The sequence below is a fragment of the Pelodiscus sinensis genome, chromosome 7, assembly GCF_049634645.1.
Source record: "Pelodiscus sinensis isolate JC-2024 chromosome 7, ASM4963464v1, whole genome shotgun sequence".
NCBI classification, from domain to species: domain Eukaryota; kingdom Metazoa; phylum Chordata; order Testudines; family Trionychidae; genus Pelodiscus; species Pelodiscus sinensis.
In genome coordinates this window covers 56,373,488-56,389,623 of record NC_134717.1, presented here as the reverse complement: position 1 = coordinate 56,389,623, position 16,136 = coordinate 56,373,488, and the positions used below count along the sequence as shown (strand labels likewise).

The 16,136-nt window shown below is 44.9% G+C and overlaps 2 protein-coding genes across 6 annotated transcripts in view; one reads left to right on the top strand and one right to left on the bottom strand.

Annotated features, from left to right (window-relative positions):
* The window catches only part of SUMO1 (small ubiquitin like modifier 1), an 80,960-nt gene that overhangs the window by 13,484 nt on the left and 51,340 nt on the right, over positions 1 to 16,136 (bottom strand). The gene's annotated exons all lie outside the window — the stretch shown is intronic.
* KIAA2012 (KIAA2012 ortholog) overlaps positions 1 to 16,136 on the top strand; it is a 125,972-nt gene that overhangs the window by 80,229 nt on the left and 29,607 nt on the right. For 3 of the 4 annotated variants that reach the window (XM_075933854.1, XM_075933852.1, XM_075933855.1), the window contains exons 14-15: positions 4,897 to 4,951; positions 5,042 to 5,224. In XM_075933854.1, coding sequence (XP_075789969.1) covers positions 4,897 to 4,951; positions 5,042 to 5,224 — 238 coding nt within the window. The remainder of the gene's footprint in view (positions 1 to 4,896; positions 4,952 to 5,041; positions 5,225 to 16,136) is intronic. The other variant, XM_075933853.1, reaches the window with a different exon arrangement.

The window sequence follows — 16,136 nt, the reverse complement described above, 5'->3', positions numbered from 1 at the left end:
CTGACATCGAGCCATTGATCACTACCCGCTGGGCCCAGCCTTCTAGCCATCTTACTGTCCATTTATCCAATCCACATTCCCTTAACTTGCTGGCAAGAATATTGTGGGAGACCGTATCAAAAGCCTTGCTAAAGTCAAGGTATATAACATCCACTGACTTCCCCATGTCCACCAAGCCAGTTACCTTATCATAGAAGCTAATCAGATTGGTCAGGAACAACTTGCCCTTTGTGAATCCATGCTGACTATTCCTAATCATTTTCCTCTCATCCAAGTGCCTCAAAATGGATTCCTTAAGGATCTCTTCCATGATTTTTCCAGGAACCAAGGTAAGACTGACTGGCCTATAGTTCCCTGGATCATCCTTCTTCCCTTTTTTGAAGATGGGCACTACATTTGCCTTTTTCCAATCATCCGGGATTTCTCTTGATCTCCACGACTTTTCAAAGATAATAGCCAAAGGCTCCTCAATGACATTTGCCAACTCCCTCAGTACCCTCGGATGCACTAAGTTCAGACCCATGGATTTATGTACATTTAGCTTTTCTAAATAGTTCCTACACTGTTCTTTATCCACCATGGGCTGTCCATCTTCATCCCATCTTGCGTCACTTAGCGCAGAAGTCCAGGAGCCGACCTTGTCCATGAATACAGAGGCAAAGAAAGCATTGAACACTTCAGCTTTCCCCACATCATCTGTCCCTAGGTTACCTCCTTCAACCATTAGGGGCCGCACACCCTCTCTGATCACCTCCTTCTTGTTAACATGCCTGTAGAAACCTTTCTTGTTATCCTTCACATCTTTAGCCAGTCACAATTCCATTTGCGCTTTCACCTTCCTGATAACTCCACGGCATTCTCGAGCTATACCTTTAAACTCCTCCCTGGTCATTGTCCAAGTTTCCACTTTTTGTAAGCTTCCTTTTTGTGCTTTAGTTCACCAAGGATTTCCCCTGTAAGCCAATCCGGTCTCCTACCATGTTTGCCTCTCTTGCTACACGTCGGGATGGTTTCTTTCTGTGCCTTCAATAAGGCTTCTTTAAAATACTGCCAGCTGTCCTGGACTCCTTTCCCCTTCATGTTAACATCCCAGGGGATTCTGCCCATCAGATCCCTGAGGGAGTCAAAATCTGCTTTTCTGAAGTCCAAGGTGTGTATTTTACTACTCTCTTTTCTTCCTTTGGTCAGGATCCTGAAATCTACCATCTCATGATCACTGCTTCCCAGGTTGTCACCCACCTCCACTTCCCCTATTAGTTCCTCCCTGTTTGTGAGCAGAAGGTCAAGCTGTGCACGGCCCCTGGTTGGATCCTTCAGCACTTGTGTCAACAAGTTATCCCCAACATTCTCCAAAAACTTCCTGGATTGCCTGTGTACTGCCGTATAGGTTTCCCAACAGATGTCAGGGTAATTAAAGTCCCCCACAAGAACCAGGGCCTGCGATCTGGAAGCTTCGCTCATTTGTCCGAAGAAAGCCTCATCTACCTCATCCACCTGATTCGGTGGCCTGTAGCAGACACCAACCACAACATCACTGCTGTTGTTTGCTCCTTTAAACTTAACCCATAGACTTTCAACTGGTTTTTCTCCCTCTTTATACTGGAGTTCAGAGCAGTCGTAGTGCTCTCTGACATATAGCACAACTCCTCCTCCTTTTCTCCCCTGCCTGTTGTTCCTGAACAGTCTATACCCTTCGCATGACTGGAGCGCTGTCATGGAGTCATCCCACCAAGTCTCTGTTATCCCAATTAAATCATATTTCTTGGTGTGGGCCAGGGCCTCCAGTTCTTCCTGTTTGTTGCCCAGGCTTCTCGCATTAGTGTACAAACACTTCAGGTAACCAGTTGATTGTCCATCTTCTCCATTTGAAACATGGGTCCTCCTTTCTTGCCCCTTCCTCTCTGCATTTCTCCCCAGTATCCGACTTTCCCACTCCCCTCAGGGTTTTGGTCACCATCCCCCGACGAACCTAGTTTAAAGCCCTCCTCACTAGGTTTGCAAGCCTGCCCGCGAAGATGCTCCTTTCTCTCTTCGTTAGGTGGATCCCATCTCTTCCTAACAATCTTTGTGCCCGGAACAGAATCCCATGGTCGAAGAAACCAAAGCCATCTCTGCGACACCATCTGCGCAACCACGCATTTACATCCTCAATTCGACGATCCCTGCCCAGTCCTTTCCCTTCAACAGGGAGGATGGACAAAAACACCACTTGCGCTCCAAATTCTTGGATCCTTCTTCCCAGCGCTACATAATCCGCAGTAACCCGCTCAAGGTCATTCTTGGCCGTATCATTTGTTCCCACGTGGAGAAGCAGGAAGGGGTAGCGATCCGAAGGTTTAATCAGCTTGGTAAGCCTCTCAGTGATATCCTGAATGTGAGCTCCCGGTAAGCAGCACACCTCTCGAGATTCCAGGTCCGGACGGCAGAGGGATGGCTCAGTCCCTCTTAGAAGGGAGTCCCCGACCACCACCACCCGTCGTTTTCTTTTGGGGGTGGTGGCCGTGGAACCCCCATCCCTAGGACTACGCATCCCATGCCTTCCAGTAGATGGTGTTCCCTTCTGGTTTCTTCCTTATGAGGTCCCGTCCAGAGCTTTCAGCACTGCAGAGCCTGTGGAGAGATCTTGAAAACGATTGCTTACCTCTATAGCATCGGGGGATTCCCGTGCTGGCCTTTTTCCTCTTCTAGAAGTTACATGCTGCCAGTTCTCTTCCTGGTCACGTACTGCCCTCTCTGGCTCCTCTGCCTGCCATGCTTGAAGGATTAAATTCTGCCTTCTATTGAGGAAGTCTTCATCCTCTCTGATCGAGCATAGGGTCGACACTTGTCCAGTCCTCTAATTTTTTCTTCCAAAATGTCGACCAGCTTGCACTTTGGGCAGATGAAATCAGTTCTTTCTTCCGGGAGGAAGACAAACATGGCACACGCTGTGCAGGTAACAATAGCAGACCCATCACCATCCATCGCTGCTGTCCTGTTTGCAAGCTCCTTGGTCACTTGCCCACTGCCTTATAAAGCCGTGGAGTGCCTGAAAGTCCCTCCCCCTACCAAGGCTCAGCCAATCAGCAGAGGCTTCTAGAATTCAAACTTTAATTAGAAGCCAACAGTTTCCACCTGCCAATCACAGCCAATCACAGCCCCTACCAATCATAGCCAATCACAGCACAAACTCCATCAAGGGGAGGGGAAGGGCAAAGGGGAAGTGGTTAAAAAAAAAGCCTCACTCTCAAACACAGGGGAAAATAAATAAATAAACAAACAAAAAACAAAAAAGAACACACACCAACCCTCACTCTCAAACACAAGCTCAGCACACAGCAAGAAAGCCCCAAACACAACACACACTTCCCTGCATTGTCTCTGTCTCTCATCTACAACCCTTCTCACTCTTTGCTGTCCCAGCAGTCGAAGGGAATCTGCTCTTGAATAAGTGGCTTATTAGTCATCATTAACATGGGAGCAGTACTGCTGTTGCTCCTAGACATTTCTGTCTTCACTTCCCAATGTCTCTCCCTGCCTTGTCTGTCACCACCTTGTTTGTTCATTTTCTTTTTGTAGACATTTTTGTTACTTGAGGGATGAAATGAGGTGCAATGTGAAAATTAATGTAACTTCAGTGGAGAGAGCTGGTTTACTAACTTGAACACAGAACTGGGATCCCAGAGCTCCTGGCACTCAGTCTAACAGACTTCCCCAGTGATTTTCTGAAAGCCAAATCTTCCTCCCTCTCTCCCTCCCTGATCTCAGGTAGCCAGGTTCACCACAAGGGGGTAGAAGGAATCCTTCTCCCAGGCTATGTCTACATGATAAGCTTCTTGTGCAAGAAGCTTTTTATGGAAGAGCTCCTCTGCAAAAACTTCTTGGCAAGAGCGTATCCACACTGCAAAAGCGCATCAAAAAAGTGATGCTCTTTTGTGCAAGAGAGCGTCCAGACTGCATGGGTGCTCTCTCAAAAGGAAACTCTGATTGCTATTTATAGAATGGCCACCAGGGCACCTGTGCTTTTTTTATTGCGTTTTTGCACAAAAAATCCCTGTCCCCACACACCTTTTTGCACAAGGGCTCTTAGAAGAAGGAAAGGTCCCCACGCACCTTTTTGTGCAAGAGCTCATAGAAGGAGGAATATCTACACTAGAAAAACCACTCTGTTCTTTCATTTTACTTGCACAAGAACACGCTTGAGGTGTGGACAATCCGCGAGTTTTTGCGCAAAAACTCTGTAGCGTAGACCTAACCCCAGATGGCTGTATGTAGGACTATTGCAGCAACCTCTTCTTCAACTGTGGCACCTTTGTACAGGGAGCAATGGGGCTGCTCTTCACTAGACAGTGAGTTAGACTATGACCCTAGATAATAGTGAACTAACAGAATGTCGATCCAAACTTTGCAGGCCCCATAGACAAGGGCAAGTCAATTTCCTTGAGTCAGCTGGTCTTGCATAAACCTTTTTGGGACTAGGGTTTGTTTACTTACTTATTTTTGGGACGGGTTTACAACAGCTGCCCCATTGTTGCATTTTACCTGCCCCCATCTACACTGGCTGCAAAGTCATGGTCAGCATCATGCTTGACACAACCATGAAGATTTGTGCAGAGTCAATACAATTGTTTCCTGCAGACAAGCCCATATGTACAGCATTACCTTACATCTCCCATTATCCACCACTTCCTCACGCCACACCTCCTGTACAGGCTCAGAAATCCAGCCCTCTTCAACATGTTGCAGATTAAGATGAAGTTCTGCTGTGTTAGGCCCATCTTTGCACAGAGCACAGGGCAGTTTACATTGATTTCCCCAAGACAGTGCTATGAATAACACCTACTTACCTAATTGAGTTGGGAAGGTTACAAGTAATTAATGTTTGAATTAAAAGGTGCTTCTCTTTTAAAACAACAGGAAATTAGAACAGAAGAAGCATATAGGCACAGAACAGAAAATGAACAAGATAAAGGTAAAATTAGTTGGTGCTTACTCATTCATTTTTTTACTGCATCGTTTGATCTGTGCACAAACACTATTGCTAATTCTTTCTTTTTGCCAGTAGGAAATGGGGACCCTGTTCTTGAATTCAGAGAGGAAACACAAGGCCAAAACAGTCTCTCTGGACATCTCAAGTTGACACAGGCTCAACAGACTAAGTTGTGCTCCAGCTCATTGCTGCATTCCAACAGTGTGATCCAGACACCTGGAGCAAAGCAGCAGGAGGAGAGTGACTTTGTGAAAGGTAAGAGATCCATGATCATCTCTATTTTTCATACAGGGCTGGTATCTGTTGAGCGCACAGTAGGAAAAGGATGTGCCTACCATTTAAAAATGCTTTCGATTGGAAGCTGAAAAATGTGGTGACTTGTGCTGGTTTTGAGAATCATTGCTGTGCTATTTTCTTCCTAGGTAATAGTCCATATTCTAAAGCTTCTCCAATAGTTAGGTCTCTGTGGAAACACAAAGTTCACATGACAGGTGCTTTCAAAAATTGTATCCTAATTTATCCTAAGTGCCAGTGGAGTGTCAATGAGATTTAGTGTCCTAAGGGCCATAGGCACTTTTAAAAATGGAATATAGGAGCTTTTGAAAAGTTTACTCCTTTGTGTTTTCTTATAGTTAAATCCTAGAATCATAGGGTTGGAAGAGACCTCAGGAGGTGATTAAGTTCAACCCCTCTGTCTTTTTCTCCATTTTAATGTTACTCCCCTGGCTTTTTCTCCACTTTAAGGTATGTGAGAATTTAGTCAACCATAAGTTGGTACCTTAGTAACCAGCAGCCATCCTTTAGATTAACTGGCATCTGAGTGTCTTCAGGTTTGAGTGCCCAATAAATAAAAATCATATAATATATGACATATTTTGTTTATTATTGCTCTGAAACCAAGACCTACTGTTCCAATGATTGTTCCAATCATTCAAATGCCACTCAAAGTTGAATCAGGATTTGGCCTAATATTATTAAACACTCTTTCCTTCCATCTACAAACTTTCCACATTAGAAGTTGGGGATTATGAATCAAGCTGAGTCATTGGTTTCATTTCAGAGGAAGGGTTGGGTGAACATTTACTGTAGTTTCATTCTGGGTGGGTTTACACTACTTGACCCAAAGGAGATGCACAGGTATAACTGCAAAACTTGACCCTGCCATTCCAGGTTCAAACAAGCTAAAAACTTAAAGCAAAATACACTCAAAATGGAGGCACAACCATAAGTGAATCCCAGCCAAAGTCCAGCTCAGAAGCTTGAGAGCCTTCACAAACCTTTCAATGAAATTTACCAAGTTTTAAATGCCAGTCCAGGAGAGCCGTGTGTGGTTCTAGGTTTCAGTGCAAACACCTCACATGGTTCTAATCCCAAAGTGTTCCTTGAACCCAGATCTCATGTCTGTTAAGTAGCCATGGGGCCAGTTCATCTCTAGTAAGAATCCATTGAACTTTGTGGGGTTACACACTTGGATTAAGCTTAAACCATTGTGTTAAAAGCAGAGGACTTGGCTTTGCAATTCTTATTAAACTAAGCAGCACATAAGGGAATAGCCCCATTGTTACTACTTGGGCGTAAAGGATGCAGAACTGAGCCCCAAGCTAACAAAGTCGACTTTAACGTCATTAGCCAGCTGGTTTTGCATGCAAGAAGTTCTTCGGATTCTGACTAAAAAGAATGCATTTGCCCCTTAATGTGAGGCGTTTGTAGCCTATACATGAAGGGAAGGATCATGTGGCCTGTGTTGCTTTTTTTAAACTTCCCGTGCACTTTTATCTTATTTTTCAAACCACAGGTCAGTCAATGACAAACGTGTTTCCTTCCAGCAGTCCACTTACTCCTGGTGGCATTTGTGGAGCATTTGACAGCTTTATCTTCCTTCGGAGTTACTTACACCTATGACTTCATTACTTCCCAATTGATTTGGGATTTGGTCTGACATGAAGTGTAGATGTCAATGACGGGGGCTAAATATGCCACCTGCATTTGTTTATCTTATAGCCACCAATTTAATCGTGCATAACTTCTTGTTAAGACGTGGAGGTGAGGTGGAAATACTGACCAGAGTTTCAGGAAATTCTTTCCTTGTTGCTAGCAGACCATTTAATATCTGATAGACAATATAAAATGTTCTCCAAAGGGCTTAGAATATTTTGGGGTGTTCTTTTTATAGTGCAGGAGGCCATTAATAAGCAAGTGAAAGAAATGAGGCAATAGCTTGACAGGTCTTGTTGAGTCAGTGAGAAACTATCACACTACTCCTGCGCTTTTTCTTCTCCAGCCTAGTAACACTCATATATGTCTGAAAAGACTGAAGTTACAGGTCTATTTTAATGCTTGAATCATTTCCCTGGCTGTTAGATCTTGGATCATAAAGAAGTGTAGTTTATCCTCCTTACATATGACCCTTTCAAAACAGTATCTTCTAACTCTCTCTCATGTTTTTCCTTTTGATTCCTTGAATTTCATAGGCTCAGCTCAGAAATTCAGTTCTGGAGTAGGTAGGCGCAGTTTTCCTATAGTCACCGGATAAGCACAAACTTACACCAGATCTGATTTTGGCCCCAAACTCCATTTACTCTCTCAAGTTAAATAGACAAAGTTTTATAGAAAAAGCTGCCACATTCTCCCCGTTTCAGCATGGTTGTGGCCTGGATTGAAAAGACAAACTTTGGAGAGGAGCCTACCAAAATTCCTAGAATTTTTTTTTTTTTGATGTTACGCAGAAATTAATTCCCATTTACTTTAATAGGAGATACTTAACTAAGGGCAGATCTACATTTGAAATACTGCAAGCAGCATTGATGTAATGCTTCAGTGAAGACACTACTACGCTGATGGGAGAGCGTCAAGAGAGGTCCACATAGAGGCCTTCCTTTTGTGGGATTGGCAGGGGAGGATCCTGAGGGTCAGTTCATTGTTCAGTGGTGTGTTGGAATCCTTCAACTCCCCTCGGTGTAGTTTATGCACATCCATGAGAGGAGGTAGCAGTGTTCACGGAAGAAGCCCTCCCATTGTCTATACCAGAGGTTAGGTCAATGAAAGTACATCCCTCAGGGATGGGATTTTTCACAGCCCTGATTTTTTTTAATAAATACACACACACACACACACACACACACGGCTTGACAAACTATAGAATCACCATGGGTGAGTAGATTTCAGCCACGCGCCCCATTTACCGGAGGGGGCACGTGCGCAATGCGGTTCTTGCGCATGCGCAGTGCAGGGCTGGCGAGCAGCTTTCGCCCCCGTTTGTCAAGCCCTGTATATATTTATGCGCGCACGCGCGCACACACACACACACACACACACACACACACACACACACACACACGACCAAAATTACCAGCATCCCACACATCTCCAATACAGAAGCACAAGGGTTTTCTTTAAACAGCTTTTTCTACTAGCAGGTCTCCTTTGTCAAAAACAGGCTAATAAAATCGAAGTCTGATTCAAAGCACCAATGGGTAACAACAGGAAAGAATCAGTAATAGGAACTGGTCCAAAAATACTGCAGAACCATTAATTTGAGCTCACCCTGTAATTATTCAACTGAGAGGAGTGCCAAGTTAGAACAGGAAGCAAGAGAAAAAATTCAGCACCATTTCAGTGGGTTTCAGCCAGGGCATTTAGACCTGGGAGATTAGGTGATGACAGTGGCAGATTACTAGAATAATCCACACCCCTGAGTGACACAGTTATACTGACTTAAGCGTTAACATAGACAGTGCTTTGGTGGCAGGAGAAACTCTCACAGAGGTGGAGTTAAGCCAACGGGAGAGCTCTCTCCCATAAGTGTAGGCTTGGTCTACACTATGGGTGGGGCAGCGATCTGCAACCTCAACTATGTGAATAATGTAGCTGAAGTCTATGTACTTACACCTACTTACTGCAGTGTCTTCACTGCGGGAAGCCAACAGCCGATGCTCTGCCTGCAATTCTTGTTCCACTGGTGTACCAGAGTCAACGGAAGAGCACTTGGAAGTCGATTTATCGCATCTATACCACTGCAGGTTTATAGTGTAGACCCACCCTAAGGCTACGTCTACACTTCATGGTTTTTGCACAAAACCCGCTGTTACTAGCAAAGGCACACTAGTAAACTAAATTTAGTGGGGCTGATCTGAATAGATGGAAACTGCCTTTGTCCCAGAAGGTGGCACAACCTGGAAACCACTGTATCTGTCACCGGCGGATTTCTCCAGTCCGAAATAAGCACAGACACGAATGTCAAATTTAAAAGATATATTGAATACAACAGGTAACAACACAAAGAATAACCCCAGAATACAACACTGCAGTTTATAAAGATCCCAAGGCAGGAAACAGCAGGATGCAGATTAGCGTTCCAGGTGCAGACTTTAGTGCCGTGTGCAGAGCAACAGTGTTGTGTGCAAATGATGATTTTTGGTGGCAAAAATCTTTTAGTCTTTGGGGTTCCATTTTGATTTCTGTGTCAAACTCAAGACTCCATTTTGATTTTAGCGTCCTTTTGGTTGTAACATCCTTGATCTTAATGTTCTAACTTACAGTCAACACCACTGTTTTTGCACAAAAACCCGTGGAGCGTCTACACCTCAAATGCACTTTTGCACAAGGAAATCAAGAGTAAAATGGCAGAACAAAGGGTTTTTTCCGCCATAGGTAAACCTCCTTTTATGAGGCATAAACTCCCTTTTGCGCAAGAGTTCTTGCGCAAAAAGGCAAGTGTGGACACTCCAGAGGAAAAAGCACCAGTGAATGGCCATCAGAGCTTTCTTGCACAAGAGCATCCATGCAGTGTGGATGCTCTCTTGCACAAAAGCACATTGCTTTTGTGATGTGCTTTGAGGTGTGGACATGCTCTTGTGCAAGAATTTTGTCTTGTAGATATAGCATAAGTGTTTTACAAGACTAGAGGCAGCCTCAGCAGGCAAAATGTTCACCCGTCACCATCGAACCGCCCTTTAACATCCCTGCTGGTTGGTGGAGCCTGGAGTGACCAAGCCCTGGGAACCTTCCCATTCCCAAAAGGCAGACAGCAGTGCAACTTGCTCCCCTCTTTACACAGTTTGGAGGAGGAGGGAAGAGCAAGCCTCAGAATGACCTTGCCTCCCATCAGCCAGAAAAATGACTATTGACACTGCCTTTTCTGCAGCCTGTCTGACCTGGGCCTGCCACTGTGTCAGTTCTTCTTTCGAATGTCATGTTCACCCTTGTATCCCATTAGCCTGACACTTCTTGGTCCACTGTCTTACCACAGAGCCACACTCAGTTCACATGCCCCACCTGCTGGAGTTTCCCCGTGAGGTATTAATTGTTCAGTCCTTGAAGTTCCCATTTTCTTTTCTGGATCTTCCATTGATATGGGCCAGTTTCATTCAGGCCTGTAATGACCTGACCCATTCATTTGCCTCAAACAATAAGGACACACTTCAGAACTCTTATTCTGCCCCAAGAGCTGATCTAACCCTTTTGTGCTCCTGGGGTAGCGATGCATAGCAAAGAGGGAAACTGAGGCATGAACAGACATCCTAAAAATATCACAGAAAAATTCCCACTTCATCCCAGGCAGCTTTCTATCTCCATTCCATCCAACACAGAGGGTGCATCAAATGCCTGGGTCTGGTAGAGATCAGGTCTTGGGCTATGTCTACACTGCAGGCTTATTTCAGAAGCTTTTCCAGAAGAGATCTTCTGAAAAACTTCTGCCAAAAGAGAGCGTCCACACAGCAAAAGTGCATCAAAAAAAACAATCTGCTTTTTCGACTGATAGCATCCACTCATTGTGGACGCTATCTTGCATTTTAGCTGTGATTACTATGGATGGAGTAGCCACCAGGGCACCTGTGCTTTTTCCTCTTCTTTTAAAAGAACTCCCTCTTCCCCATCCACACACGCCTTTTTCCGAAAGAGCTCTTTCAGAAAAAGGCTTCTTCCTCGTAGAAAGGGGTTTACCAATGTCAGAAAAACCCCTCTGTTCTTTCCATTTTTTGTCGAAAGAATGTAATTACAGTGTGGATGCAAGTGAAGTTTTTTCGGAAAAACTCTGTAGTGTAGACAGCCTCGGATGGGAGCAAGCTTGTTACAGCTCGGTCTGGATAAGAGATGACGATGGGTGGCAGGAGAAAGCAAATGGAGCCTGTGGCATACATTACATTAGAAGCTCTGACTGGATCTGTGCTTCTTCTACTTCTTCAAGTTCATTGGGTCCGGGAGGCGGTTAGATTGCCAGCTGCTGTTAGACGGGCACATCGTAGGAGCAAACTGAACCCTGGTCAGTTCTGCCCCCTCCACCATTTTGGTATCTCCCAGTCATGAAACCCATGGCACTGTCGGGCACTAGAGTAGAGGCATTTACAGATACTCCCTGCTGGAAGGCACTTACGACTTGTCATTTGTTCACAGTTTATCAGTGGGAAGTGTGGCAAGGAAACCAGGGCCTGACTTTTCACTGGCCTGTAGCTTTAATCATGTGCAGACAGAATGCAGCAAGTGACCACTCTGATGGGGTCGTGCTTACACACTCACTTGGCTCAGGTTTAAATGACTACTCCAACCAGGAGAGAATCAAGGCAGGGAAAATACGACATCAGAGGCTTTCCTGGCAGGATAATGATAATCAGGTAGAAGATTAATAACCTGAATCAATCTCACTCAAAGTGCCAGATTACAGCTGGCTCTGCCTGGCTACAAAAGGGGGTGAAAGGCCATAGGGAGAAGCCCCACGTATATCAGGGCCACCCAAAATCAGATGCAGAGCGCAAGGGTGGCAGTAGATTAGTGTCAATGGTAGCTGTAGCTGCCTCAAAAAATGAGGGGTAAACAGAGTCATGGCCCCATTCCCGCTTTGCATTCTCAAGCAGATCCAAGCCTATGCAGAAGAGCACTAAAGATTTGTCTACACAGTAATTAACCCCCTACAGCCAGCTGATTTGGGCCCAGGATGCAAAGCTGTAAAATTGCTACGCAGCTATTTTTATCTTGCAGTCTGAGGCTACATCTAGACTGCAGCACTTTTCCGGGATACCAGTATCCCAGAAAAGCAATGGAATCCAAGGAACGCGTCTGCTTTTCTGAATAAGGAATAAGGGATGGCTCGAAAGAGCAGATTTTTCCTGAAATCTGGTGCCGTGCAGATACGCCAACTTTTGGAAAAGCCTCTTTTGAAAGAAAAGTGGAAAAAGATACGCAGTTCGCAATGTGCACAGGTGCAGCCTAATAGTATTCTGTGGCGTCTTGCCCAGTCCTTCAAAGCCAGAACAATGGTGACTGCACTACTGGGTCTGAAATCTGAGTGGAATAAAGCAGAGGGAACTGGAGGAGACCTATAGGACTTTATCAGGGACATAGAATAACCTTGGGGAAACGTGAACAGGTTTAGGAGGAGGAGAAGTGAATTGACATTGATTTTCTTTCCTGCATCTTACAGACTTCCATCCGTATTTCAGACTATAACCACTACCACTGAGCAATCTCCACTTCTCTCCTGCTGTCTATAACATTAAAGAAAACAGGGCAGTGCATAAGCAGGGGAGTTTCAGTCTCTTATCCGTGATTCTCCAGCATTTGTTAGCTAAACCTCTTAACTCCCCCAGCTATCCATTACTCACACCAGGGAAGTGCTTAAAGCACACCTTTTCACACAGCATGAGTTTCATCTCTTCCTTGATTCCTCCTTCTGAACTCCGCACAAATGGAATCTCTTGTTAGTAAGCCCATAACCAGGATACAAGCCCACTTCTGAAGACTCCCTCTAGAGCTCATTTCGAGGTTCGTTTCTTTTCTCCTCCAGACAACAACCCACTGAAAATCCTGTGGTGCTTCCTGCAGTGAGGATGCAAAGGCCAGGAGCGGAGTTTGCTGGAGATTTTAAACCTCAGATCAATATGGTCACACAACAGTCCAGGTGAAATCATTTTCAAACGCCACCAAGAGAAGGGGGGGAGGAAGAGAGGAGATATGGGTATTGCTCAGGCCTTCAGCGCTGTAGTATGTCACAAGGTTCCTGTGATGAAATGAAGGTGTGTCATGGGGGTTTCCTTCCCCCCCCCCCCCAAATATCCCTATAACATTTTTGCCTGGTTCACTATGACCCCCATGTCTTATCCAGGGTAGAGAAACAGTGGGGGAATTCCCATAAGTATAATACCATTGGTGCTCAGCCCTCATTGTTAGCAACAGCAAAAGCACTACCAGAGACTGGCTGCTACGTTTTTAACCAGAATGCTCAAAGCTGCTGGGGCTGTATGTTTCCGGGGGTCAGCTAAGGACCCAGCCTGTCTGGATTGGGCAGCAGGATGCAACCAAAAATGGCAGGGTCCCTGAAGAAGAGAGATCTTCCCCTACTATTAGAAGAGACTGACTGCACGAGCAGACACATCACTGCTCTGCCCTGCTCCATCAGCATTTCAGGTAGCAGGGCCAAATGGCGGGAAGAAATTGAAGGGAGGGGGAAGTGACCCTGCATGTCTCCCCCACATCTGGTTGAGGGTACACAGATTTGTCTATTTAAGCTTAGGCATCCCTGGTTTAAAAGACTGACAACCACTGCTCTAAGCAGGGCTAGATGACAGAATCAGAGCATCATGGAGTTGGAAAGGACCTCAGCAAGTCATCGAGTCCAACCCCCTGCCCAAAGCAAGACTGATCCCAACAAACGCCGGTTTCCTCTCTGCGCTGATGTTCTTGCCGTTGCCGTGGCAGGAGACTTCCCCAAAAAGGCTCAGTGCCAATACAACTATGGTGCACTAAACTAGCCTTAGCATTGCAAGAAAACCCTGCATCCCTCCAGTGCCACCGGTGCTGCCTGTGATCTGCACTCTCCACTTGTGCTGCAGGGAGGGATAGGTGCACATTGGGCAGCTCAGGTGTGGTGGTGGCAGCTGCCAGGACACTACCAGCCAGGCTAGTTTGAGGGGAGAATGGCAACTGGCATTAAATATCAAATCACAAATGAATTCACTTCTCCTTTCCCATAAAGGTTTCAGAGGCCATTAAAAAAAAATCCTTGAATTGTTTGGTAAGAGAGAGAAATGGAATGGAAAAGTGGAAGCAGCGACAGCTCAAGAACATTTAGCAACAGCAAAAGCACTACCAAAGCATGGGACACATGATTGGAATGTTGGTATGGAAGGGTACGGCTTGCTCAGGAAGGACAGACAGGGAAAAAAGGGAGGAGGGGTTGCCTTGTATATTAAAAATGTACACACTTGGACTGAAGTGGAGATGAACGTAGGAGATAGCTGTGTAGAGAGTCTCTGGGTTAAGCTAAAAGGGGTAAAAAATGAGGGTGATGTCATGGTAGGAGTCTACTACAGGCCACCTAGCCAGGTGGAAGAGGTGGATGAGGCCTTTTTTAAACAACTAACAAAACTATCCAAAGCCCAAGATTTGGTGGTGATGGGGGACTTCAACTATCCAGACATATGTTGGGAAACTAACACAGCGGGGCACAGGCTATCCAATAAGTTTCTGGACTGCATTGGAGACAACTTTGTTTCAGAAGGTTGAAAAAGCTACCAGAGGAGAAGCTGTTCAGGATTTGATTTTAACAAATAGGGAGGAACTAGTTGAGAACTTGAAAGTGGAAGACAGCACGGGGGAAAGTGATCATGAAATAATAGAGTTCATGATCTTAAGGAAAGTTAGAAGGGAGACCAGCATAATTGAGGTAATGGATTTCAGGAAGGCAGATTTTGATAAGCTCAGAGAACTTGTAGGTAAGGTCCCATGGGAAGCAAGACTGAAGGGAAAAACAACTGAGGAGAGTTGGAAGTATTTCAAAGGGATGTTGTTAAGGGCCCAAAAGCAAACAATTCCGCTGTGTAGGAAAGATAGAAAATATGGCAAAAGACCAGCTTGGCTTAACAAGGAGATCTTGCATGATCTCAAAATAAAAAAGGAGTAATAAAAAAACGGAAACTAGGACAAATAACAAAGGATGAATATAGGCAAGCAACACGGGAATGCAGGGGCAAGATTAGAAAGGCAAAGGCACAAAATGAGATCAAACTAGCTACAGGCATAAAGGGAAACAAGAAGACCTTTTATAAATACATTAAAAGCAAAAGGGAGACCAAGGACAGGGTAGGCCCACTGCTCAGTGAGGAGGGAGAAGCAGTAACAGGAAACTTGGAAATGGCGGAGATGCTCAATGACTTCTTTGTTTCGGTCTTCACCGAGAAGTCTGAAGGTGTGCCTAACGTAGTGAATACAAGCAGAGAGAGGGTAAGTTTAGAAGATAGGATACACAAAGAACAAGTTAAAAATCACTTAGGAAAGTTAGATGTCAGCAAGTCACCAGGTCCTGATGAAATGCATCCCAGGATACTCAAGGAGCTGATAGAGGAGGTATCTGAGCCTTTAGCTATGATCTTTGAAAAATCATGGAAGACAGGGGAGATTCCAGAAGACTGGAAAAGGGCAAATATTGTGCCCATCTATAAAAAGGGGAAGAACAACAACTCAGGAAACTACAGACTGGTCAGTTTAACCTCTGTCCCAGGGAAGATAATGGAGCAGGTAATTAAGGAAATCATATGCAAACACTTGGAAGGTAATAAAGTGATAGGGAATAGCCAGCATGGGTTTGTGAAGAACAAGTCATGCCAAACTAATGATAGCTTTCTTTGATAGGATAACGAGCCTTGTGGATAAGGGAGAAGCGGTGGATGTCATATACCTAGACTTTAGTAAGGCATTTGATACGGTCTTGCATGATATTCTTATTGATAAACTAGGCAAATATAACTTAGATAGGGCCATAATAAGGTGGGTGCATAATTGGCTGGATAACTGTAGTCAGAGAGTTGTTGTTAACGGTGCTAAATCCTGCTGGAAAGGGATAACAAGTGGAGTTCCGCAAGGGTCTGTTTTGGGACCCGTACTATTCAATATCTTCATCAATGATGTAGATATTGGGATAGAGAGTACGCTTATTAAGTTTGCAGATGATACCAAACTGGGTGGGGTTGCAACTTCTTTGGAGGATAGGGACATAATTCAAAATGACCTTAGCAAGTTAGAGAAATGGTCAGAGGTAAACAGGATGAAGTTTAAGAAAGAGAAATGCAAAGTGCTCCACTTAGGAAGGAACAATCAGTTCCATACATACAAGATGGGAAGCGACTGTCTAGGAAGGAGCATGTCGGAAAGGGATCTAGGGGTCATAGTGGACCAC